This window comes from Medicago truncatula, chromosome 1 (genome assembly GCF_003473485.1).
Source record: "Medicago truncatula cultivar Jemalong A17 chromosome 1, MtrunA17r5.0-ANR, whole genome shotgun sequence".
NCBI classification, from domain to species: domain Eukaryota; kingdom Viridiplantae; phylum Streptophyta; class Magnoliopsida; order Fabales; family Fabaceae; genus Medicago; species Medicago truncatula.
The window spans coordinates 28272660-28298948 of record NC_053042.1 but is presented as its reverse complement, the minus strand read 5'-3'; the positions used below and the strand labels follow the sequence as shown (position 1 = coordinate 28298948).

Genomic DNA, 26289 nt, shown 5'->3' with positions numbered 1-26289 from the left:
TTAAAGCTATCCACCACTCTCTTTGCGTCTAGTTCAAAATTCACAGGTCCTATATTTAGCTCATGAACCCAATCCAATGCAAATAAAAGTCCTAGAACTTCTTCAATGTGTACCTCACAGATGGGGCTGAAATATTCTTGTTTAGCCAAAACAAAAGTACCATTTTCATCTCTCATACACATCCCTAATCCAACCTTATTCAAATGCTCAAAAAAAGATGCAACAATATTACATTTAAAACGACCTTTGTTTGGCTTCACCCATTTTACACGACGATCTTAACAATATTGTTTTTATTACTCTACCCAAACAAGATATTTAAAAATCAATTCAATTCAAGGAAATCATTTGAGTTCATCTAAATTTTCAATTGTATCATCCAAACACTCTAAATACTTCAACCGTTCAAATCGAGTGTATTTTAACAAACAAACAAAAATTAAAATGAATGTAATTTACACTTTTCAATACAAGATTATTTCTTTTTATTATTTGTTTTTTTTTGTTACTACCCTAAAAAAATTATGGAATATAGTACATCCAAAGAATTATATTCACTTTTTATTTATGATGATAGAAATACACCACTAATAAATAATGTTTTTTTTACAATCACTAATAAATAATGTTAGTTTGTTAAAAATGTCATTCTTTTTTAAAACATTATTGATGTTTTAATTTGAGTGGTTACGAGGGGAGTCAGCGGAACTGCCCACATCTAGGCCTGAACAACCTCATAAGTGAGAGACACGCCACACTTTTATCCAAAATCTTAAGACAATGAGTTTATGAGCCCTCTCACTTATAAAATGTTCAACTTCCACTTTTCTTTGAGATGTCTAACATATAACTTACACTTGCACACAACACTCCCCCTCAATTGTGAGCCCATCAATTCATCGTGCTTTCCCTCAAGCGAAAGCTCTTTTATCTGCAATTACTTGCTTGTACTTTTGTTGCTGCTTTCTTCGCAACAAAACCGATCATCCGCAAATGCTTGCTTGTACTACCGTTGTTGCTTTCTTCGCAACGGAACCGACTGTGTCAGGAAGACTTCAAACCCAAGGAGTCAGTTGTACCCTTCGTCGAACCAAACTCTGATACCATTGTTGGATCACGAGGGAAGTCAGAAAGACTGTCCACATCTAGACCATAACAACCACACAAATGAAAGACACCACAAATACTATACACGACACTCATTTAAAAATGGACGAGATGATAGTAAAAAAAATACCTCATGGTTTAGAGTCCCTCACCAATAGTACTTGTACACAATCTGGTTACCCGCTTCCCCTTACAAGTTACAACCTACCAACTGTTTGAAAAAACTTGTCAACCAAACACGTCGCACAAACTATCATCGTACAAGTATCAGATACAAACCAAATAAATCAAGTGTTAGTGTTCTGTCACCGAATCTAACTTGTCTCCTAAACTCATTCTTTATTTCTTCACCCTCCCAAATTTCAGGAATCTTCAATTACTTCTTCAACAATGACAAAGAAATTTCTCACCAAACCTCTTTCAACCTTCTTCAACTTCACACGAACACGAACCTTAACCTCGATTCCTCAACGTCTATTACCTCACCTTAAACCTCAATCTCCATCACCACCCTTTACACCGTATCATACTCATCATCTATATCATAATTACGATTATTCTTCACCTGGGTCTCTAAGATTTTGCAGAAAAAGTTTATGTTCAAAACCTGAGCAGAATTTTCAACCAACATGCTGGAATTGTCATGCTGTTCCTCAATCAACACCTTTCTTGTTCTGCCAGTCGTGTCGCTGTATTCAACCTGTTGATCGTTCAAATGACTATTTTGATATTTTTGGATTGTAAGTTTCTCTTATTTTGTTTTTGTTCTTCTGCCCTTGGGTGTTGAAATTGTGAACAAAGTTTTGATTTTTATTGGTTGATAAATAGTGGGTTTGTTGTAATTTGTTGAGTTGAAGCACATAATGTTTTACTTAGGAAGTTGAAACTTGATAATTTATAGGAAATTCATGTTTGTTTATTTTTAATCTTAGGTTATTAATTTGTTTATTTTCAAAGTTTTTATACATGTATGTTTATGCAATGTGTTTCATCAAACTGCAAGAGGAAATTGTATAAGTAAACGATCAAACTAGTCCTTAACTTTGTAGAAAGCTCTCAAATATGTTTGCGAGATTATGAATATTTCAAGAAGGTCCTTGACTCTATTAAATTGTCGAATTGATCCCTATATTTAACCACTCACTATCAATTATGTCTCTGTATTTTAATCACTTACTATCAATTTGGTTCTTGTATTTAACCACCAACTAGCAATTTAGTCTCTAACATGAGTACAATTTGACAGAGTCGGGGATCTTTTGACATGTTTATAATCTCAAGGACCAATTTGAGATCGTCCTACAAAATCAATGACAAATTTGGTGGCTTACTAGAAATTGTATTCTCTTATATGACATAATTGCGTGTCTATTATAGTTCTGACTCGAGTTCCATTGCGACTTTCAATATATGGTTTAAAGTTGTTGGGATGGAGGAAAAGAAATCTATTGATTTGTTATTGTCTGGATAGTACTATATATAAGTAGAGAAACTGAAAAGTAAATTTTTTTCTTTTAAATTTAATACAGGGAGAGGAAGTATGACGTAGGGGGTATCGATTTGGAGGGGAAATACAAGGAGTGGCAAAAGAAACTACATCCTGATTTGGTGCATTCAAAATCTCAGGTTTGTCTTCTTACGGGGATATCCTTTCTTCTTTTTATTTCATACTCCCGATGTCTTTGTCATATCTCTTTTTGTTTCAAAGATTTGGGGCAAGGAAGGTAGTAAAGGTTGAATGTGTTGAGGTGTTTTCGGAGAGACTAACAAAATTTGTTTGTTCATCTCAATTGGTCAGGAAGAAAGAGATTATGCTGCTGAACAATCTGCAAGGGTGATTGATGCATATCGTACACTTAGCAAACCTTTGTCAAGAGCAATTTACATGGTAAGCATATTTCATCGCCAAGATTCAAATTGATGATGCATAGTTATGGTAGCGGAAATCTCCACAAATTTTGAACATATGAAAAGTTCAATGGTGATGATTGATATACCTGTGATATGTGATGAGGAAATTTTTCTTTTGATCTTAGAAACAAATAAATTAAATGTGTCGCAACAGGCTTTCCATCACTTTCTTTACTTTTATATTGTTAGTTGTTTCTTCTTGCTTGACACCAAGTAATGTTGCGCCGTGTTTTGTTAGCTGAAACTCGATGGAGTGGAAGTTGACGAGGAGCAGACAATTTCAGATCCTGAATTACTAGCAGAGGTAACTCAATAAAGCCAAATTTGCTTACAATATGAAATTTATTTTTAAGTTGGTTTCAGTAGTAAACAGAATGACAGTGAGACAAGTGCTTCAGAAAATAAGTGGAGAATTATTCTCTTTGAAGATTGAATTGCGTCTCATTCTCAAAGTTTATTTGAATTTTAAATACCTGAGTCTCTATCGTCCAGAGACAAATATAAAAAATATCTGAAGAATAACTAATATAATATTCGTACAATTGCGATGACTTAGTTACTGCAATTGATTATATTTAAATCATAATGAATAAGTTTATTTTAGCATCTGAGATTCCTTTTCCATTTAAAAATACGCTTTCTCAGCTGTCAGAACGTTGAACTTAACTTCTATGGAAGTGAAAATAACATGAGAAAAGTATAAAAATAAACTGCAGCAATGTATATGTTCAATTGAAATGAAAGTGGCATTTCTGTTATAGGTAAACGTTTTCCTTTTTTCACTTCATCAACTGCCCAGCTTTTGCCCGAACATAAAATAGGACTTTGGAATTTAATTGGTAGGGATAATGGCAACTATCTATGCATATTGCTTTCTATCTCTTTTCTCATATTTCACTCGTCTACACAAGGAAAATCTAACCTCGACTCTAATCCTACTCTGTTATTAAAATTTCCTGCAGATTATGGAAATCAGGGAAGCTGTTGAAGAAGCAACTAACTCCGAGGCTTTGAATCACATTCGCTCTGAGGTATGCTTGAAAATTCTATTTAGTAAGGCGTAAGTGCTGCACAGAGACTGCATAATCAGTTCAAATACAGAATTTGAATTATAATTGCTTTGATGTTGTTTCTTTTCTTCATATCATCCTTGGAATGTTCATCCAGATGCAGGAGAAAATGCAAAGTTGGTCTAATGCCTTCGCTGATGCTTTTCAAAGGCGGGACTTTGAAGAAGCAAAGAATGCAATTAGGAGAATGATTTATTATACCCGTGTAATTGAGGAAGTTGTAAAGAAGCTTTGATACAGGTAATGTAATAATTTTCTTTTGGCGCATTCCTTACACCATACTTTGTAGAATCGAAAATAAGAAATTTGAAAAGAATTGAAGCTTAAGGTGAAATGTTCTACATGCTTGCTTAGACATTAGAATTTAGAAACAAATGATGATAATGGGATGGTAGCTATTTTTATCTCATACCAACATATTTTATGTGATTGGTAAATATTAAATGTGGGATGTGCAATTGTACAATAATATCTTTATAAAAAGTGTGGGATAAATGTTTGGTTCAATAACCTTGTGAACTGTCTTTTGCTTTTTGGTGCTAGATATATTTGAGGATTTATTCATTGCTGTACCTCTTCTGACATTATTGTTAATCATCATTTCTCAGGATATTGTTACTGTTGTGCTTGTTCTGGCTTTTAGAATCAAGGCTTTCAGAATAAAATGTACATCTCTTTCAACCACTGATGCTTCTACTTATATATTGTTTCTCTAGTTTACTACTATTTTTGAAATTTTTCGAATCGTTTATCTTAATCTGTCCCTGCTTGTAACTGTGCCTCAAATTCCTTTATTTTCGTATTATTATTGATAATATGTTGGTGTAGGTTTCCAACATGGAGCTATGCCTTCGGGGGCAAATGGTAGATCAGTGCTGAGTATGAACTACGAAGAATTTGATCCATTGAGTCCAATGAAGTGGCCTTTGAGTAAATAACCATTTGATTACATCATTTGTATCAATGGACGTTATTGCTTTGCTATGCACGTGTCTGTGTCGAAGTTTACATGTTTTCACACACCATGAGCTACATCCCTAGCATGAGCACTCATTCAGGTCCGCTGCATGCAGCAAAGCAACACTCATGTATTCAATAAAGTTATATATATATATATATATATATATATATGTATGTATGTATTTTCCTCACCTAGGGAATTTGAAACACTTGATCCTATGTGTTTTGCAGCGTGGATATCAAAACATTCATACCTGCTTATACTATTTGATGTTTTCTGAAACAATAGAATAATTAAATTTCATTTTTATCAAATAAGAGAGGATAATGCTAGATTCAGCGACAATAAGCTTCACGAAATCATCCCGAAACTATCCCATTTTATGACTATTGAAAGTTGTCTCAGGTATTATAAGTGCAATTCTGAAATAAGGACACGCATTCTCGTGATTTTTCCCGATTCCATTTCTTGCGATATATAGCAGTGCCCAATAATTGTGTTGCCTTAGGTAGGCTGTATGCAATTTGATATTTATAAGCTACTATACAGTTACAGTTCATTGTTTGGGTTCAGTGTTTTTTAACCTCTTAGCAGTTATTTTAAAATATAACACCACTGCCATCAACATTAAGCACTCTTTCGGCCACCTATACCATGAGAAATTCTTAACAACTGCCATCATTGAGCAACATCCACCATTACTCCCTCCACACTATCATAGTTTAACAAATACATCATCACAGTTTAAACTTGAAAGGCTCACAATTTGAAATCTCCCACACAAAACATTACTAATTCCAATAATAATTGCAAGATGCTATCCCACTACTTCATATCAAGTTGACCTTAACAAATATTACTCATTATAACAATTGATTTTATCATTAAGGACAGAAGAACTATGATGTTTTAGAGGAATTTCAAGATATTTGTTACATAATTTTAAATTTTTATTATAGAATGTAATTCCTTCTATCTTCAATTTTAATTTTAGTATTTACAATACAAATACTAAAAATAAAATTAACGCCCCTCTAAAATTGGACTCTCCCAGCCACCATTGTTGGTACTCAAAACCATAATAAGAAACTAAAATAACATAAATCCAACAACTTCCAAATGCCTTGAAAATAAATCAAGTTATGAGCTTGCGCTTTCTAATCAGTTCTGATTTTTGTTGCAACACAACACGTGCTAAACCTTGTTTCCCTTCTCTATTCAACCCATAAAAAACTGTTCTAAAGTTAATAGTACTAGGAACAATCCCACTCTCCAACATTTCAGAAATAAGTCTCATTGCTTCTTCAGATCTCCCTGCTTTGCATAGACAAGAAAGGAACATAGAATATGTTTTAAAATCAGGAAATGGTCCTTTGAATTTCATACGGTAGAACACATTCCATGCATCATTATACCTCCCCACGTTCATGTACCCACGTATAAGTGCAGAATATGTAACAACATTTGGTTCATAACCCGATTCTAGCATTTCCGCGTATATCTGAATAGCTTTTTCTACATGTTTCTGTTTAAAGAAATGAACTATTAAAGATGTGTAAACATGTATTGTAGGTGTTATTCCCTCTTGTTTCATTCTACTCACCTTGGTTAATGCTTCTTCTAGTTTACCCTTTTGTAATAAACCATGTACAATACTTCCATAAGTTAGCTTTTCAACATTAATTTTCTCTGCACCAACTTCTTCAACTAGTTTCAATGCTTCTTCAACTTTTCCAGCTCTACAAAGAGCTCTTATAAACAAGGAGTAACAAAGAGGAACTGTGTAGCCAAATCTTTGAAGTGAATCTATGCATTTCCTAGCGTCTAAGATCCTACCCATTTCACATAAGCAACCAAGGTAGGTTTCAATCAATTCTTTGTCTGGGACATGTCCGGAATTAACCATCTCACCGTATATTTTGAGAGCATCATCAATTTTCCTTCCTTTCCTCCCACATAAGGCGATTATCAGATACTTGTATGTACTCCTACTTGGGCTATAACCACCATCTTTCATCTCTTTGAAACAATTCATGGCCATCTCTGTCAAACCTGTTCGGCCGTAAATCATTATCATGATCGTCCATGTTTCTGATGTTATTAGATAATTGTTTCTTCTCATTTCATATAACAGGCTGCGCATGTGCTTGAAATCTTTCCCGCGCCCTGCAATTTTGATTGCAATGTTGTATGATTCTGTGGTGTGTCTGTAACCAGGTCTCTTTCCCACCCAGGAAAAGAAATTTAGCACTGTGCAGCCATGCATACTGCAGCTTTGCATTATCTCCATAACAAATTCCGGGGTGAACTCGATGTTACTTATCTCTAACTTTTCTTGGATTGAAGACCAATCTAGAGAGGATGAAAGAATCCTACAGACATCGCGAACATCTTGTTCACTGTAAGTCTTGAGAATTGGATATAGTAATGAGCAGTCTACCTTTTCTGATTTTGGTTGGTCAACTCTATCTTCTTCCACCTCATTTTTGAATGACACTCGATTTTCAGACTCCTCAAAATTTTCAGGATGGAGTATAGTTGTTGCATGCATCTTCTGCACTTTCTCTTTTAAAGCAAACTCCCCCTTGGTTTCCATGTAAGTTATAACCCAACGGAATACTTCATCTTTGAATACAATCTTTGAAGACCGCATTTCATACAATACTTTGACAATGTCATCAGTCCTTGAAGCCTTGCAAAGCTCCTTAATAAATACCGAATATGATTTCCCTGTAGCCTTGATACCTTGGCTTTCCATACTCTTGAAAATTTTCCATGCTTCGGATATACGATTTTGTGAAACATGGCCTGCAACCATGGCTGTCATGGCCACGATATCTGGTTTAATTCCTTTTCCCAGCATCTCATCATACATCATGCAAGCTTCTTCATACCTACTCAACTTAAAGAGATGCTGTATCAGTTCTGTATATGAGGAAACTGTAGGCACATAACCAGATTCTTTCATGCTTTGAAACACATCAAGTGCCATGCAAAAATCGTTTCTCCGTAAATAGCCATTTATGATAATCCCTTGAACGTTCCACACAACAATGTCCCTTCTCTTCATAATTTCAACAATCTCTAAAGCGTCTGAAATCCTTCCTGCCTTACACAGCCCTCTCACTAAGGTCTCAAAATATTCAGGTTCAAGAACTGCATCTTTATATTTGAGGTCACGAATCAATTCCAAAGCTTCTTTAATCCTTCCAGAAATACAAAAGCTCTTAAGCATACACCCAAAAACACTGTTTTCCGGCATCAGACACAACCGAGTCATGTCATTTCCAAGCAAATTAACAGCTGCAACATCTCCTGATTCTGCCATACAGTTCATAAGCATCTTATACAACCTTACATCATCAAGTACAATATCCTTCTTGACCATGTCCTTATAGAACTCCATAGCAATATCACCCTTACCTGAACTACAAAGCAAACGAATGATCGTTCTATATGAAACCACATCAGGTTCGCAGCCACACTTTTGCATATTTTCAAAAGCCAACAAAGCTTCACTGATTTTCTTCGCCTTCCCATAAAGAGACACAAGAATGGTCCATGTATTAACATCCTTTTGAACTCTACATTCATCCATTTCATCCACCAACTTCTTCACCAACCCAAACTCCTTACCTTCTCCGACAAGACACAACATGGTATTATAAGTCTGTGTCGTATGACGAAAACCACCTTTAAGCTTCAACCAGTTAAAAACCCTCAAACCCAAATGCGGCATTTTAAAACACCTTTTCAAAACTCTATCGAAAACCTCAACATTCAATTCACAATAACCCATCTTTTCTAATCGCTCTTCCATAGAAACCGAACCATTTTCACCTCGGATTATTTCCATAATCTCACCCACCATTCGACACATATCTTCTTCTCCCAATTTAACCAACTGGTTATCTTCCAAAACGGTAAAGTTTTCGTCTTTATCAAGTACCACACTCTCTGCAGCATTTTCACAAACAGGTTCAGTGCAATCATGTTTCTCCTTAAAACCCAACTGGGTATCACGAATTTCGAGTGGAAACAAAAACCCAGATGGGGAATTATCATGGATTACAGTATCGGAACCTAAAATCTCAGTAATCTCGTTGAAAAGTGCACGTGAGGGTTCAACGTCTGAATTGGAAAGTTGATCTGTTGTTTTGTGAGAATGTGAAAGTTTTGATGAATTTGAGAATGTAGAAAGATGAAAAACATGATGAGAATGTGAAAGGAAAGATGAATCATAGGATCGGAGTTTGATTTTTAATAATGCTCTCATGTTTTGTTTTCTGCATTTGACATACACAAATGTTAGGGACAGTGTACGAAGAAAACAGAGAACGAATAAAAAATCCTTTCAAAATGGCTTAAGAAAAATAACTCCTTTAAGAAAAAAACAAAAGAGAATGAATAAACAAATAAATAGTTTTAACGAAAATCAAATTGTAATTTTTTTTTGAGAAAAAAATCAAGTAGATTTTTTTTACAAAAAATCAAGTAGAATTTAAATATTACAAAATAATATTGTTTTATTGTTAACCTTTCGGTTCTTAGGAGATCACTATTGATGCGGAGTTTGACCGTAAGATAAATATAATTCACCAACCTAACCAAAAAAAATATTGTCTGACCAATACCTATTTTGTTAAAGGATAGTTTGACCAAAAGTTATTCGACATAAAAATCAAACTTAAATTCTCTTGAATGATTTGTCTTTTGATGGAGGACATTAACAAATTCTTTTTTGAGCAAAGGCAAATTAATTCATTTCATTCATAATCAACGAATACAAAGTAGTTAAAACATAATTGAAAACGTCTCGCTAACTTGTACCATAAGGGCACACGATAAGAAACTAAATGTAAAAATTTAATTTTGAAAATTGTGCATTCATAATCTTAAAAGTTTAAAAACTTATTTTTTTAATACAATATTTATTTTTTAATTCTATATTTAGATTCTTATCTTCCGTCATTAGCCTTTGTTTGCGAGTTCGGAGGGGAAGGGAGGAGAGAGTTTGGAAAAAAATTACGGAGTAAGTGGAAGAAATAGAGCACATTGGGATGAGGAGTGTTTTTTTTTTTTGGCTAAAATATGTAAATCGTCCCTGTAAATTCGCGTGTTTTTGGTTTTCGTCCCTGTATCTTTTTTTTGTTCTAAAACAAACCCTGTAAGTTACAAACGTTTTGATTTTCGTCCCACCCGTCAGCATCTGTTACAAAAACGTTGATGTGTCTAACGGTGACTGACGTGGCGTTGTTTGACGTGGCAAAACAAGCTTATTTGTCCTTCCAGGCAAGATTACAAGGACCAAAATCAAAAACGAAAAATTACAGAGGGACGAAATTCAAAATCACTAAGTTACAAAAATTGAAATTAAAAGCCTTGTTTCCATCTTCTTCCTCTCTTTGTGTCTTCTTCCTCTCTCTTCCATATTCTTCTTGCATGAACTTGTAACATTATTTCCTTGCATTCCATTGTCGTAACTCATTTTGTTTCATTTGCGGACAACAATAGTACAACATTGGAACTAAAGTGACACTTCCAACAGTGCTACTCTCACCAAAAAATAACTTGAATACCAAAATCAAATTTTGTGTCTTGAAAACTAGCTAGGTTTTCAAACACTATGCAGAGGAAGAATAAGAGAATAGAAAACATCAAAGGTTAATGGCAAGAAAACATAACTTAAACCATCATAAGATTAAAACAAACCAGTTGCATGATGCATCTGAGATTAGAATCATTAATCTACTTCCACACACCAGTAAACTTTGGCTCTCTTACAAGATGAAGCAATTCCATATACTATAAAATCATACTATATATTTTGCTCAAGTCTACAATCTCTTGCTAATTGATTTCTCCAGAAGGAAAATTAAATTTGTAAATAACTATGGTTTGAAGGTCTTCAATTATTTTATATACAAATAACTGCAATTTCATAAGTCAAGATTAGACTCTAATTTGTACAACTACATAACTCAATGAACTTCTAAGAAACACATATTATATTACACCATCAAATATTCATTTTTTTTTTTTTAAATTCCATCACATGGCAAAATTAAATTGTTGAGTTCTTGTTAATTTTAAGTGAAGTTAACTTAAAAAAGGACGAAAAAAACATATTAAGATTTACTAGTTCCAGAATTGACCTAATGTATATAAAGACCTCCATTGGATTTATAAAATGATGCTACACTATATATGAACATAACTACCTTATCCTTCATAAAACTACTTATTGATAAACAAATCAGTACACAAAAACCAATAACCTGTGTTGATTTATGTTGTTAGGTACTAAATTTTTATTATCCGACAAAGTTCACTATACAGAGGTTGGAACTGGGTTCCCACAACAACATTTGGTTATTTGATGTGGCTGGCAATTTGTGTTTGTTCCTTTTATTGAGAGAAACATATTTCTTAAAGACTGTTTGAAATTTTGAACTGCTAACGGAGAATAAAATGAAAATTCTAAGCTAACTTATCACCTTTTTCTCCCATAAACATGTACTTACTCATGTGACATAGGACAAAAAATGAGACAGATTTTGGCCTCAAAATGATGAAGTATATGTTTGGTGAATGGAGAAATCACGATACAAAGTCAGGAGAAGCTACAAATGGTATCTTTACAATTTCACAGTGAAGAGAATCTAAGCAGAAAAAGAATAATATGGATGAGAGAGGAAGAAGATGGAAACATCAAGGATTTTTAATTTTAAACTTTGCAATTTAGTGATTTTTAATTTCGTCCCTATGTAATTTTTCGTTTTTGATTTTGGTCCCTGTAATCTTTCCTAGAAGGACACATAAGCCTGTTTTGCCACGTCAAACAATGCCACGCCAGCCACCATTAGACACATCAACGTTTTTTTTAACAAAAGTTAACGTTAGGGACTAAAACCAAAAAGTTAACAATTTACAGGGTTTGTTTTAGAACAAAAAAAGATACAGTGACGAAAACAAAAAACACGCGAACTTACAGGGACCTTTTACATATTTAAGCCTTTTTTTTTTTAATAAAGGGATGAGGAGTTTTGGTGGGCTTATTTTTCTTCAAAATATAAAACCCTCCTCATTTGGGGGAGTTAAAAAATTGTATTAGAGGAGGGTTTTGGAGAGTTTCAGAGGATTTATATGATTTATTCAAATTTAATCTATGTTGTTATAATACTTTTAAAATTAAAAATATATTAATCAAAAACATTAATTTATCACTCTCTAAAAAAATTCTCTTCCAAAAAACATGAAAAATTTCTCAATTTTCCCCTGTATTTCTCACACCCCAAAACATTTCATTCCCCTTCCCTCTAAATCCCAAACAAAGTCTTAAGGCACAACACAAAAGTTAACATTTTCCAAAAAATTAAATTAGCATCTCGCTCATTTGGGAAAATTGAAAGAATTAAATAAAATGGTAATTGTTTGATGAGGAATGCTAGCAGCACCCTCTTTTGAATAATTTCTTTAGTACTCACTTTTTTATCTGATGAAATCAATGTATATCCCACCACTTTATGTGGGTTCTATTTTCAAAGTGTGGGTCCTACATTGATTTCACCCAATAAAAGAGGGAGTGTTAGAGAAAGGGCTTATTACTCCTTTTAATTAGCAGTATATTATTAGTCTTGATTGAGGAAAAAAGAAATTCGATGTGAGTTGACTGTTTTCATACTATATTAATTACGAATGGATACTATAATGTCTATAAATGAATAACCATAAAGAAACATTATCGTCCATCATCATCATTAACAAAAGAAAGAATGACACCTTCAACATATCTATCCTTATTGCTCACCATATCAATGATCTTTATTTCTCACGCCATTTCACCAACATCAAGCCCTAACTTGTATAAAAGTGTATGTAAAGAAACTAATAAACAAGACCCCCACTATGAACAACCTTGCCTGAAACTTTTAGAACCCTACCCACAAATTACTTCTGCCAAAGATTATCTAACTTTTTCAAGATTATTTTTAAGGATTGTGGCAATAGAGAATGCAACAAAAGCCCAACATCAAGTCAAAGAAATGAAGAAAAAGTATCCTTCTTCTCAAACCATCAAAGGATGTGCCCTAAATTATGATAAAGTGGTTGATGAGTTACAAATTGCGTTGGATGAGTATTCGGAAACTATAAGCTTGGATGTTGCATATGCTAGTGATGCACTTGAAGAGTGCGAACATAGCTTAGTTAATGAAAAGATTGTTAATACTTCTTCCCTTTCTACACTCAACAGTGAGATGAGGTTTATTATTGCTATTATATCGTTTGCTTCAGATCATCTACAATAAATTTATGTTGAATGAATAAAAAACCACAAATTTCACCTTGCTTGTAATTTGTTTTTGTATATTATTATTGGTATCAATGAAGGCATGTTTGTGGTTGGTATAATTATATGCTCAGAAGAAGTTTTGCTAAGTTTGTTCTCACTTTCATCCGCTCTCTTATATGAAAATTGTCTTTTAAGGGATTTTCTGATAATTTTATAGTTGTTGATCATTCTACGACATCAAATTGTATGACACGTCAGATAGAATAACTCACATCAACCGTATTCTAAAAATTAATCATCTTCAACATGTTGCAAAGTATTCTAAAAATTGGAGATACTCCTCATAATTAATCCTACGAACGGTGAAATCGGCAAAATTTGGAGGAGATTCTAGAAATGAATTTTATCATGTATTATAAAGTTGGCTCTGGAAATTCAATCAGAAACATGTGTTAGCTTGGATGAAACCGACAAGACTTAATATAAAGGTGCTCATAAATCAAACCATGATGGAATTTGCTTATATAAAGTTGTTTAAGGAATGAAAATTTTTAAAATCTGCTCATCCATGAAATTTCATACACACTTCAGCCCGTACTATTTATCATTTTCCTAGTAATATATACATCCTTCACACCTAACTAATCTCAATCTTCTTTCTAAACTCGTATTTATAACTCGATCTTCTTTTTTGACAAGAAATAACTCGATCTTCTTTGTTATTCTCTATTTGTTGTTGTCTCCATTTCATTTTTTGAGGAATTGTTTTCTTGGTACTTGTTTATCTCGTTTTTTATTTTTGTTTTTATTCATTTATTTTTCCTTAAGCACATGATTCATTTGTTTTTCAATTTATCATTTCTTGTTTGAGAAGGTTTTAGTCGATACCTCTTTCTACTTAAAAAAAAAAAAAAAAAAAACACAAAATTGAATTGAATAGGTTTGGGTGGTGCCTAGGGTTGGAAATAGGCCAGTCCATCTTACAAGGACGACTTAACCTCTTTAGGCCTGGACTGGATTGGACTGACCTATTTATTAAAAAGGTTAGACCAAAACTTTTTAAAAAGCATATTTGATCAAATAGGTCAAGCTTAGGCTTTTAAAAAAGCATGTTAAGCATAATAAGTCGGCCTATTTATAATCATAATATTAAAATTATTTTTTACATTATTATTATTATATATTAAACATAAGAACAATCCCATTATCCCCTAAAAAAAAAAAATCATTCCCCTTCCAATTTACTTGTAGAGAAATATACTTTTATGTAGGCAGGCCTATTTAACTTATTTAGTAGGTCAAGTGAACTATTTGATGGTCTTTGTTACGATATTATATGATCTTCTCATTATTGTAATTAATATCTCAATTATAATAGGATCAATTAGTTTTATGTGTAATTGTTTTCCTTGATTTCTTGTCTCCTATCGTACAATATATATAGGAGCATCTTATTGTAATTGAGAGCTTTCAGTAAATATACAAACATATTTCTCCATGTCTTTTCCTGAGTTTCTATGTATTTCCTGAGTTTCTACATGGTATCAAGAGCTTAGGCTTTCGATTCATTTTTTTTTCCTGTGGTGTTTAAGTTATTTGTTTTTCACCGTCACACATATTATCTCATCATATTTTACTTTATATATAAAAAAAAAAATATAATAATAATTACCGCTGCCGCCGTCTCGTTTATTTATATACTCATGTTCAATTTCCTCACAAGTTCCACTTTTTTGAGTCTCTTTTCCCCTTATAACAATTGTTAGGTTGCGACAACAATTGTTAGCTTGTCCTGTAGTAAATTGGCTAATTACAACTTGGCCAATTTTCATCAAAACAACATCGAAAGTTTTTTGGTGAGATCTTTTCAATTTCTTGTTTTGTCAGTCAATTTTCCCCAATTCAGTTCTTACCGTATTATTCTTCCTTGATTCTATAATGGAGAAACTTGAAGTCACGCCTCCTATTTCAATTATTCTCAATGGTTCTAATTATAACCACTGGGCTGAATCTATGTGCGGATTCTTGAAAGGTCGCAGGCTTTGGCGTTATGTAACCGGTGATAAAAAGTGCCCCACCAAAGGTAAAGATGATACTGCAGATGCCTTTGCTGATAAATTAGAGGAATGGGATAGCAAGAACCATCAAATTATTACCTGGTTTCGCAACACCTCCATTCCTAGTATTCATCTGCAATTTGGGCGTTTTGAGAACGCAAAAGAGGTATGGGATCATTTGAAACAAAGGTACACTATTTCTGATTTATCTCATCAATATCAATTGTTGAAGGATCTTAGTAATTTGAAACAACAATCTGGTCAACCTGTTTATGAGTTCTTAGCACAGATGGAAGTTATATGAAATCAGTTGACATCATGTGAGCCTTCATTAAAAGATGCAACTGATATGAAAACATATGAGACTCATCGCGATCGTGTTCGTCTTATTCAATTTTTGATGGCTCTTACGGATGAATATGAACCAGTCCGAGCATCTTTGTTACACCAGAATCCTTTGCCTACACTTGAGAATGCTCTTCCTTGTCTCAAGTCTGAAGAAACTAGGTTGCAGCTTGTTCGCCCAAAAGCTGATCTAGCCTTCGCAGTTACAAACAATGCAACCAAGCCTTGTCGCCACTGTCAGAAATCTGGACATTCCTTCTCTGATTGCCCAACTATTGAATGTCGTAATTGTATGCAAAAAGGTCACATTGCTTCAAACTGTTGTCGGTATTGCAAGAGTCCAGGGCACTTGATTCAAAATTGCCCCACTCGTCCTCCACGACCTAATCAGAACAAGAATCAACCTCGTCCTAATTCTTCTAGGCCGGTGCTTGCAACTGTTTCGAACTGAGGTAATGCGAGCCACAGGAGCAAAAGTTTCTTCATAATCAATACCATACTCTTGAGTGAAGCCTTTGGCCACTAGACGAGCTTTGTATCGCTCAATTGAACCATCTGAATGTGTCTTGATTTTGTATACCCACTTGCATCCAACCAGAGGCTTATTAGATGGAGGATCAACAAGGTCCCATGTGTGGGTTTTCTCTAATGCTTGTAATTCTTCTATCATAGCTTGCTGCCAATGAGGATCTGTAGAGGCTTCCTTATAGGACTGCGGTTCATGAAGGTGAAGCATAGTAGAATAACAATGGTAATCACGAAGGTAAGAAGGTGTATTTCTTACCCTTCCAGGAATCTCAGTAGTGGATGGTGCAGGATCAACAATTGGAACATCATCATTTGAAGTGGATGGAACATCGGAAGGGGAAGAGAGCTCACTAGAAGAACCTGCATATGTGTCACTATTAAAATAGTCAACATCAGGGTTAGTAAATAAAGGAGTGGAAGTGGACGGAATTGAAACAAAATTTGACAAGGAAGAGAACATTTTATGTTCCCAAAAGACAACATGACGGGAGGTGCGAATGCGTTGAGAAATGGGATCCCAACATCGATAACCTTTATGTTCAATACCATAACCAAGAAAACAACAAAGACGGGCACGAGGCTCAAGTTTAGTATGTTCGTGGGGTTGGAGGAGGACAAAACAAGCACAACCAAACACCTTAAGTAAATTATAATCAGGTGTAGTATGGTAAAGACGCTCAAAAGGAGAGATATTACCAAAGATAGATGAAGGAAGACGATTGATAATGTGGACAGCAGTAAGAGAAGCTTCACCCCAAGCACGTTCAGGACAAGAGGCTGAGATAAGCATGGCACGGACAAAGTCAAGAATGTGACGATGTTTTCTCTCAGCACGACCATTTTGTTGAGATGTATATGGACAAGAGAATTCAGACAAGGTACCCTGCTCACCAAGAAAATCTAAGAGTTTAGAATCACGATATTCCATGGCATTATCTCGGCGAAAAACTTTAATAATTTTAGAAAATTGTGTTTGAATCATTTTTGCAAACTTAATGTAAATTTGAGGAAGCTCATGACGATTTTTCATCAAGTATATCCATGTAAAACGAGAATAATCATCAATAAACAAAACAAAATACCGAGAACCTCCCATTGTAGGAGTGGGAGCAGGTCCCCAAATATCAGAGTGGACAAGATCAAACGGTGAAGCTGAAATATTAGTACTTTTATTAAATGACAAAGCTGGTTGTTTAGCCGTTTGACAGGCAGTACAATCAAAAGACTCATTAGTTACTGATCCTAAATGACCTTGACACACTAGAGGACGCAATTTTCCAATAGAGCTATGAGCAAGACGTTGATGCCAAAGCTGGATGGAGGAATCTGTGGAAGCAGCACAAATATTTTTGGAGACACGAGGAACATGTAGTTGAGTGAGCTCAAATAACCTTCCGATCTTACATCCAGTCCCTATGAGTTGTCCCGTCTGTTTGTCCTGCACACGACAACCGGAGGAAGAGAAAGTAAGTTCATAACCAAGATCACATAATTGGCCAACAGAGATAAGATTAAAGTTTAGTTTTGGGATGAGATATGTATCAGGTAAGCTTAGATTAGATAAGGATATAGAACCCTTATGACTTACAGGCATAAGAGACCCATCAGCTGTGTGGATAGAATGAGTAGTGATATTTTCAGATAAAGATGAAAAAAGATGGGATGAAGATGTCATGTGGTTACAACAGGCAGAATCTAAATACCATTTAGAATTACCTGGTGTGGTGGAAAGAGCTGCATGAGTATTACCGTTACCAGATGGAAGAAGTTGTCTAAGGATGGATTCAAGGTCAGTCGCAGAGAAAGCACGTTGAGAGGCTTCTAGAGATTCATTGGCAGAGGAAACAGTTGCAAGCACCGGCCTAGAAGAATTAGGACGAGGTTGATTCTTGTTCTGATTAGGTCGTGGAGGAAGAGTGGGGCAATTTTGAATCAAGTGGGTATACAAAATCAAGACACATTCAGATGGTTCAATTGAGCGATACAAAGCTCGTCTAGTGGCCAAAGGCTTCACTCAAGAGTATGGTATTGATTATGAAGAAACTTTTGCTCCTGTGGCTCGCATTACCTCAGTTCGAACTCTTTTAGCCATTGCAGCCTCTCGCCAATGGTCACTTACACAAATGGATGTTAAAAATGCATTTCTGAATGGTGAATTAGAAGAAGAGGTTTATATGCGTCCTCCTCCAGGTTATACTTGTCAGGAAAGCAAAGTTTGTCGTCTTCGTAAGGCACTTTATGGTCTTAAGCAAGCACCTCGGGCTTGGTTTGCTAAATTTCACAGTACTCTAAGTCAGTTGGGTTTCTCTTCAAGTCCTCATGATTCTGCTCTTTTTACTCGAAAAACAGAAAATGGTACTATTGTGTTGCTACTTTATGTTGATGACATGATTATTACTGGTAATGACTCTGTTGGAATTGTCGAGCTTAAGCAATTCTTGTTTCAACATTTTGAGATGAAGGATCTTGGACCGTTAAGTTATTTTTTGGGGCTTGAAGTTTTATCTTCCATTGATGGTTTATTTCTCTCACAGGCTAAGTATGCTTCTGATCTTGTCTCTCGAGCAGGTCTCACTGATTGTAAAATTGAGCACACTCCTCTTGAACCAAATGTTCGATTTTCTCCTCAAGATGGTACCTTACTTGACGATGCAACTCTTTATCGTCAACTCGTAGGCAGCTTGATTTACCTTACTGTTACTCGACCAGATATCTCTTATGCTGTTCATTTAGTTAGTCAATTCATGAATGCCCCACGGAGCACCCATTATGCTGCTGTTCTTCGAATCATTCGGTATATCAAGGGTACTATGTTTCATGGTCTTCACTATTCAGTCACATCTCCCTTGATTCTTAGAGCCTACTCTGATGCAGATTGGGCAGGTGATCCTAGTGACCGTCGCTCTACTACTGGTTTTTGTATTTTTCTTGGAGACTCTCTTATTTCTTGGCGTAGCAAGAAACAAACTCTGACAGCTCGCTCTAGTACAGAAGCTGAGTATCGTGCCCTTGCTGATACTACATCTGAGATATTGTGGCTTCGTTGGCTTCTTGCTGATTTAGAGACATCTCAATCTTCACCTGTTGATCTTTATTGTGACAATCGCAGTGCCATTCAAATTGCCCACAATGATGTTTTCCATGAGCGCACTAAGCATATAGAGATTGATTGTCACTTCATTCGTCAACATCTTCTTCGTCATGAACTACAGCTTGTCTCCATTGGCACTCTTGACCAGCCAGCTGATTTGTTTACAAAACCTCATTCTCCTAGTCGCTTCCGCATTTTAGTATCCAAACTCAAGTTGGTCACAATTCCACCTACTTGAGTTTGAGGGGGGATGTTACGATATTATATGATCTTCTCATTATTGTAATTAATATCTCAATTATAATAGGATCAATTAGTTTTATGTGTAATTGTTTTCCTTGATTTCTTGTCTCCTATCGTACAATATATATAGGAGCACCTTATTGTAATTGAGAGCATTCAGTAAATATACAAACATATTTCTCCATGTCTTTTTCTGAGTTTCTATGTATTTCCTGAGTTTCTACAGTCTTATTGTAAAGTGGCCTGAAAGTAAGCTTTCAAACCATTCCTTTAAATATGTCAGGCTAGACCAAGAAAAACAGCCTATGACAGGCCTGACTCAAGCTTTTAATTTTTTTTGTAAGCCAGACTGACCTTTCAAAATCTGACCTGACCTGACCTATTTCCACCCCTAGCTGGTCCCATTGTTTTTCTCTTCCAAAGTCCACAAGTCCACAACGATGACTTGTTTCTCCACCAAACAACAAAAAGAGCGAGCACACGATATTTAGAGTAGGGGTTTTACTTTTATATAAGACGAGGCAGTGTTGTTGTGGGTTCAATTTAAATGGGAAATTTTAAAAATTCTATTATTGCTTGCATCGATGGAAGGTTGTAGGAATAGATTAGAAAGATAGATATGATGATGGAAAGTGAAGAGATGAAAGAGAGATGGTTAGATGTAAAAGAAGTATATCGCTATCATAGACTTTAAATAAATCCCGCCACATATGAATATGGGGATTTTAAAATAAAAAAAAAGGATAAACTTAGGAGATTAAAATTGCATAAAATAAATTAGGAGGGCCAAAATTGCACATATATAAAAGTTGGAGAGTTAAAACTGTATTTAAACCTTTATTTTTTTACCAAATAATTAAGATTAATTGACAATTTTTTATCATTAGGTAGTTGAACGTATAATGAACACACCGCTCTACCCATTAGTGACGGAAGATTGACTCATCTGAAAAGAAAAAAAAAATCATGGTGAATACTCTATTCGTGTGCAAGAATTACTTGATACATCCCATTTTAAGATACAAAGCACTTGGAATCTAACTTGGAAGCTCAAGATTCCCCCAAAAGTAAAAAAAAAAATTATGTGGCCAATCTGTAGAAATTGCTTACCAACTTATGTACATCTAAAAGATAAAGGAGTCACATGTCGTATGGATTGTACACTGTGTACGGTGGGCATTGAAGATGCATTTAATTTATTTCTTCAATGTCCAGGTAGTTTAAGTGTTTGGAGTATGTTTCCTTTGTTTTCTTCTATTTCTATTTTGCTACAACAAGATATGAATAGCAAGAATATTATTTTCAAAGCATTACATGATTTATCTAAGGAAGATGCGGCTTTATTTTGTTGTGTTGTGGAGTATCTGAAAACAAAGAAACAATAAAGTGTGGAATGAGGTAGTTGATGCTAAAGTTTATGTTGTGGAGAGAATAAAAGCTATGCTTCATGACTAACAAGATGCATGTTTGGCAGTTGGCTAACACCCCCGCAGTTCTTGCATCAACCAGTCAGAACCAGCCATCACCGACTCTTGATGGGGGGGGGGGCTTCCACTTCGGTACTACATGGTGTACGTAAGTGGCAGCTATGTCGGGGAGATACAAATGCTGACGCCACTTTCTCTTCTTTTCCCTCAACCGAACAGGTATTGACATTTGTGTTTGTGATTCATATGATACTTTTTGTTCTGGCCAAGACTGTTACGTATCCTTGTCTTGTTTCGGTTGACATGAGCGAAGCACTTGACTTGCATTTGGCTTTATAATGGTTGAGTGACATGCAATTTGATAGCGTGGATTTTGAAACGGGTCCTAAGCTGACTTCTGATGCTTTTCTATGTCTGAATTTGGTTTCATTATTTCTTCTTGTTGTTCTTTGTTTACTTCTTTATTTTCTAACTCTAGGGTCGAGTTTATTAGGCGACAAGCCAATGAGGTCGCTCATACTCTTGCAAGAGAAACCACATTCCTAGCTGATCCTGCTGTTTATTTTGAAATACTCATTGTATTGAAACTCTTATTATCAAGTAAATGCTATAAGAATGTTTCCTTAAAAAAAAAAAACATATCAATACTAACCAAATCCTTTCATAAAATAATAATGGGCTAAAATATGTTTTTGGTCCCTACAAATATAGCGAGTTTGAGTTTTAGTCCCTGGTAAAAATTTTATTTGAAAATTGTCCTTGCAAAATTTTTTGTTTTTTAAAATAGTCCCTGAACCCACTTTCTTGGTGATTTGTCTCATTTTTGCCTATTTGAAATATGCTGACTATGCAAACCTGTACATGTGGCATCCAGTTGGCAATTATTCAATTTTACCTAATTAAAAAATATTTTAAAAAATCAGAAACTATATTTTTGAAATTTAATAAAATTATCTCCCCATGTTCATCTTCTCTTAGTATCATCTTCTTCCCTCCACTCTTTCTTCATCATTTTCATAAACTTTATCATCTTAATCAAACAAACATAATTTTTTTTAGAAATTAATCACTTCCTATCATTCTCATCTTAATGAAACAAACATAATCGTCCTCCTTCTTCGTATCATTCTTCTTCCTTCCAAATCTAAATTCATAATTGAAGCATAAAAGATCAAGATGAATCAAGCAGAAACCAAGCTCATAATCGTCCTCCTTCTTCGTATCATTCTTCTTCCTCCCAAATCTAAATTCATAATTGAAGTATAAAAGATCAAGATGAATCAAGCAGAAACAAAGCTCATAAAATTATCTTCACAAACTTAAATAAAAGCGAACAAAACACAACACAACACAACAATAAGGTCGGAGTGACCTTCATGATTGAGGGAAAATACATAAAAGTTCCAGATCTTGGTGCAGTAACTTTGTTAAAGACCCAATTTCCATAAACAATTTGATCGAATTGGATCTAAGTGTGGTTGTGAGAAAGATGAATGGTGTAAAGGGTAGTAATTACACATCTGAGAAATGAATTGGGGGATGAAGATGATGAATTTGATGATCAAACTCAATAACAAGCATCACTGTCCAGATCGATCAGAAAACCAGATAGTGTATTGAAGAGGAAACAAGAAACAAATTGAACAAAACACACCCAGAAGCAGAAATGAATATCAAAATAGAAGATGAAGATATGGGTTTAAACCCACACCATTTTCCAGAATTTCAATTTGGATTTGGATGAATTGATGAAGATGAAGATGTTGCACGAAGATGAATTTAGTTTTCCAGAATTTTGATTTGATTAAGATGAATTGATGAAGCATTGAATGAAACAATGAAGAAGAAGAGGAACGAATAAGAGGATCCGTGAAGAATAAGAAGAGGGTGAAATGGAAGGAGATTCTATTTTTAATATATTAAAAATAAGGTTAAAGTGCACTTTCCCCCCTCTAACTTTCAAAAACTTGCAATTTTGGCCCCCTAAGTACAAAAACTACAATTTTAGTCCCCTAAGATTTAGCCCCATTGCAAATTTGATACTTTTGGTCAATTTTGACCTAGTCAACGCTTGCATGGCATGCCAGCGTGTAAATAATGAATTAAAAAAATTAAAAATAATAAAATCATTTTATAAATTAAATAAATAAAAAAAGATATTAAATAATATAAAAAAATCAGAAAAAATTTAAAATAAAATCCAAAATAATACACATTCAATCTTCAATTTTCATGTCTTCATAACAATCTTCAAAAAAAAAAATTAATTCAAAAGGCATAAAATTGTATTCATTTTCTAATCAAAGTTGTTACCTTTTAGTTTTATTTTTATTCAAGTTGTTACCACATAAAAATGCAAGACCGAACAACATTTCAACCCATGAAACAAAATTTTCCAGAACAAGAACATTGCAAAAGATATTGGGCAAAAGGTGGTGCTTTAAGGAACATACCAGTTGGTGTTGGAACAAGAAAAGTTACAAAACGTTCATCAAGTTCTAAACGTTCAACAACACCATCTTCATCTTCTCCATCAACATCATCCACTTCTTCAGCAGCAAAAGTTTCAGCTTCAGTTCCAGAAACTGACCCGACCCAGATTCATGTTGACCCGATTGTGAGAAATTTTGGTGAAGGTCTTCTTCTTACGCTTCTTAGCTCCACCACGAAGACGAAGAGTGTAACGCCCTAGTTGTTATAATTAATTATTTTAATTTATGTGGAGTATATATATATTTATATATGATGTTTGGTGATTTATGCGGAGTGTATGCATATATTTATATATATATGTGTGATTTTGGATGATTTATGTGGTGAATTATTTTATTATATAGTTATTTAATAATAATTAGAATAAGTATGAAATAATAATTATTTTGGTGTTTTGGGGAGTTAATAGAAGTTAATAGAAATTATGGGGAGTTAAATGAAATATTAGGGAGTTAAGTAAGAGGGAAGTTGGGAAATAGATGTCAGAAGCAGTTTTTACGTGAAACCAAGCCAAGGGAGAGAAAACCAGGAACAAGAGAGAAGAACCAAGGGAATCCATTTTTGCTGTGCATTTTCATTCTGAACTAAGGTAAGGGTGAGGTTTACTTCAAGAATGTAGTTATTAAATTCTGATTTTGTGTTTAACAGAGTTTTGGTGAGAATTGGGGAAATTGAGTTTTTATGATGAAATGATGAATTTGAAGTTGTAAGTGTGAATTTGGTGTTAGAAATAGGTTCTAAGTGCATACAGAAAGTTAATTCGTATCTGTAAACTGATTTGGGGAGTGATTGGAAGAAAAATGAGATTTTTGGGTAAAACCAGTTTTCTGCCCGTACAGAAGTTCATCGCTCGCCTCGCGAGTAGCTGTGCTCGCCATGGCGAGTGAGCAACTTCATAGCTCGCCTCGCGAGCAGACCAACTCGCCATGGCGAGTAGCCCATATCAAAACTTGATTTTTGAAAAGTTGTTATAAGATGTTTTGGGGATGGTTTAAGGTACCTGGATGATTTTAATGATGAATGGTGAAAGTTTTGGATTAAAAAGGTGAATAGGGAACTTAGAATTGGGATTTGAGTGAGAAAATGTCATTTTTCCCGAGAGCACCTGATGTTCACTCGCCTCGAGTTCGCCTTGAACTCGCCATGGCGAGCTAGTGTTTTGTGAACTCGCCATGGCGAGCAGTTGTGCTCGCGAGGCGAGCTGCACAGTTCCTGAATGTTGTTTTGCTAGCTTGAATAGTAGTGGTTGATGTTGTTGTTTTTGAGCATGGTTATATATAATTATGCATTATTTTGGTTGATTGAACTACTGGATTAATGATTACTGATGATGGTTGAAATGTATGCCAATTGCTGAATCATACATATTGTTAAAGTGGAGTCATATTGAGTTGCATTGCATGGTCAGTTGTATGTAGATATACACAAGTAGGTCCATTGCATATGCATAAAACAACGGTGAGGGCTTCGGTCCTGGAGTACTAGTTGCTCAACAGCGGTGAGGGCTTCGGTCCTGATGAATGCTTTAACCATTCAAAAGCGGTGAGGGCTTCGGTCCTGTTTGGTACCACATGCATATTGCATTTCATTGAGAAGTCTAAGATGGTGTCTTAGCAGTGTTGTCATGTCATTTGCATGAGTCTTGGTTGTTGATTGCAGTTATTATCTGATGGTTGATGTTGATGTTGAATATGCATTTATATATATTCATTGTGATGGTGGTGTATTGATGTTGTTTGTTGCTTATGACTTATATATATATATATATATATATATATATATATATATATATATGTTTACAAGATGATGTGTTTGATGATTAGGGTGTTAGATTCAATTGAAGATTTTAATATCTATATTTATTGTTGTGAATCTCACCCCTTCTGCTTGAAAATGTTGCCCTTCCTATGGGTAACTTGCAGGTGACCCTGAGTAGTTGGTGGTGGCTCAATGTCGTGTCTAGGGCTCTGATACGTGGGATGGGAACTATTATTTATATTTATTGTTGTTTCTTTTCCATGGTATCAAATTTTGGAATTGTGATGTGGAGCCTTTATTGTCTTTTGAACAATGTTGTTGAATTATGCTAGAGGCCTTTAATGCCATAGACTGTTGTTGGATGTTATGAGGTTATGGATTTGAAAACTATTATGTTGCTATGTTTTCATAAATAATAAGTTGCTTGATTAAATAGTTTTATTTTCTATTTAAGAAATTTTGAAATGACGTGTAGCATGTCCATTGTGGATTACTCTGATGTATAAATGTTATTTAATTGTTTTTGGGTAACGGGGTGTTACAAAGAGCAAGGTGGAGAGTGGATTCGTTCTGGATGTTATAATCGACGAGAATGCGGCCGTCGTCCAAGGAAGGTGCACGGAAGCTACGAGATCTTGACGGTGGCGAAGTTGTATCAGGAGGGGTTGTCATTGGGAACGGCGACGACGTCTTCCAAGGGGGGAGACTCTTCCCGGAGATAAGATCCGACGAGAGTTCATCACCTCGCTTCCTTTTTCATTTCCCTTCCTTTTAATTTTAATTTTTTTCTGATTTTTTTTTTATAATTTAATATCTTTTTTTATTTATTTAATTTATAAAATGATTTTATGACATTTTAATTTTTTTGTAATTTATTATTTACACACGTGGCATGCCACACAGGCGTTGACTATGTCAAAATTGACCAAAAGGATCAAATTTGCAATGGGGCTAAATCTTAGGGGGCCAAAATTGTAGTTTTTGTACTTAGGGGGTCAAAATTGC

General features: G+C 34.7%; 5 protein-coding genes across 7 annotated transcripts; 3 read left to right on the top strand and 2 right to left on the bottom strand.

Moving 5' to 3' along the window:
• The first annotated feature begins 1273 nt into the window (after nucleotides 1-1273).
• On the top strand, nucleotides 1274-5195 carry LOC25483661 (iron-sulfur cluster co-chaperone protein HscB homolog). Of its 3 annotated transcripts, XR_005642223.1 has the most exons (8): nucleotides 1280-1847; nucleotides 2637-2733; nucleotides 2906-2995; nucleotides 3257-3322; nucleotides 3981-4049; nucleotides 4186-4328; nucleotides 4697-4754; nucleotides 4917-5195. XR_005642223.1 is itself a non-coding variant. In XM_039827002.1 (7 exons), exons 1-6 carry the CDS (start codon nucleotides 1498-1500, stop codon nucleotides 4321-4323), a joined length of 810 nt encoding a protein of 269 aa, XP_039682936.1. In that variant the 5' UTR covers nucleotides 1278-1497; the 3' UTR covers nucleotides 4324-4328; nucleotides 4917-5195. The 3 variants fall into 3 exon arrangements, 1 of the variants encoding a protein (XP_039682936.1); XR_005642224.1 differs by lacking the exons at nucleotides 4697-4754; nucleotides 4917-5195 and adding an exon at nucleotides 3780-3869 and having other exon boundaries at nucleotides 1274-1847; nucleotides 4186-4248; XM_039827002.1 differs by lacking the exon at nucleotides 4697-4754 and having other exon boundaries at nucleotides 1278-1847.
• A 989-nt stretch (nucleotides 5196-6184) lies between these two features.
• LOC25483660 (putative pentatricopeptide repeat-containing protein At5g06400, mitochondrial) lies at nucleotides 6185-9325 on the bottom strand. The gene has a single exon (XM_013612359.2). The coding sequence runs from the start codon at nucleotides 9323-9325 to the stop codon at nucleotides 6185-6187; it is 3141 nt and encodes a 1046-aa protein (XP_013467813.1).
• Nucleotides 9326-16057: 6732 nt separating this feature from the next.
• On the bottom strand, nucleotides 16058-18130 carry LOC120578237 (uncharacterized). Its single transcript, XM_039830706.1, has 3 exons — nucleotides 17989-18130; nucleotides 16969-17710; nucleotides 16058-16632 (listed from the first exon to the last, which is right to left on the bottom strand). Exons 1-3 carry the CDS (start codon nucleotides 18010-18012, stop codon nucleotides 16058-16060), a joined length of 1341 nt encoding a protein of 446 aa, XP_039686640.1. The 5' UTR covers nucleotides 18013-18130.
• Nucleotides 18131-18181: 51 nt separating this feature from the next.
• LOC112419496 (uncharacterized mitochondrial protein AtMg00810-like) lies at nucleotides 18182-19783 on the top strand. Its single transcript, XM_024777346.2, has one exon. The coding sequence runs from the start codon at nucleotides 18396-18398 to the stop codon at nucleotides 19599-19601; it is 1206 nt and encodes a 401-aa protein (XP_024633114.2). The 5' UTR covers nucleotides 18182-18395; the 3' UTR covers nucleotides 19602-19783.
• Nucleotides 19784-23386: 3603 nt separating this feature from the next.
• Nucleotides 23387-23725, top strand: LOC25483657 (dof zinc finger protein DOF3.1). The gene has a single exon (XM_013612356.1). The coding sequence runs from the start codon at nucleotides 23387-23389 to the stop codon at nucleotides 23723-23725; it is 339 nt and encodes a 112-aa protein (XP_013467810.1).
• The last annotated feature ends 2564 nt before the right edge of the window (nucleotides 23726-26289 follow it).

What these genes read in the sequence shown, in the direction of transcription:
- LOC25483661 (XM_039827002.1), top strand. Translation starts at nt 1,498, where the DNA reads ATGACAAAGAAATTTCTCACCAAACCTCTTTCAACCTTCTTCAACTTC. An exon ending in TGGTGCATTCAAAATCTCAG is followed by an intron (nt 2,734 to 2,905) that starts GTTTGTCTTCTT and finishes TCAATTGGTCAG; the next exon opens with GAAGAAAGAGATTATGCTGC. An exon ending in TGTCAAGAGCAATTTACATG is followed by an intron (nt 2,996 to 3,256) that starts GTAAGCATATTT and finishes GTGTTTTGTTAG; the next exon opens with CTGAAACTCGATGGAGTGGA.
- LOC25483660 (XM_013612359.2), bottom strand. Translation starts at nt 9,325, where the DNA reads ATGAGAGCATTATTAAAAATCAAACTCCGATCCTATGATTCATCTTTC.
- LOC120578237 (XM_039830706.1), bottom strand. Translation starts at nt 18,012, where the DNA reads ATGCAGCTCTTTCCACCACACCAG. An exon ending in AGCTCTTTCCACCACACCAG is followed by an intron (nt 17,711 to 17,988) that starts GTAATTCTAAAT and finishes TGTCGTGTGCAG; the next exon opens with GACAAACAGACGGGACAACT. An exon ending in TCTTCCTTCATCTATCTTTG is followed by an intron (nt 16,633 to 16,968) that starts GTAATATCTCTC and finishes ACACATATGCAG; the next exon opens with GTTCTTCTAGTGAGCTCTCT.
- LOC112419496 (XM_024777346.2), top strand. Translation starts at nt 18,396, where the DNA reads ATGGATGTTAAAAATGCATTTCTGAATGGTGAATTAGAAGAAGAGGTT.
- LOC25483657 (XM_013612356.1), top strand. Translation starts at nt 23,387, where the DNA reads ATGCAAGACCGAACAACATTTCAACCCATGAAACAAAATTTTCCAGAA.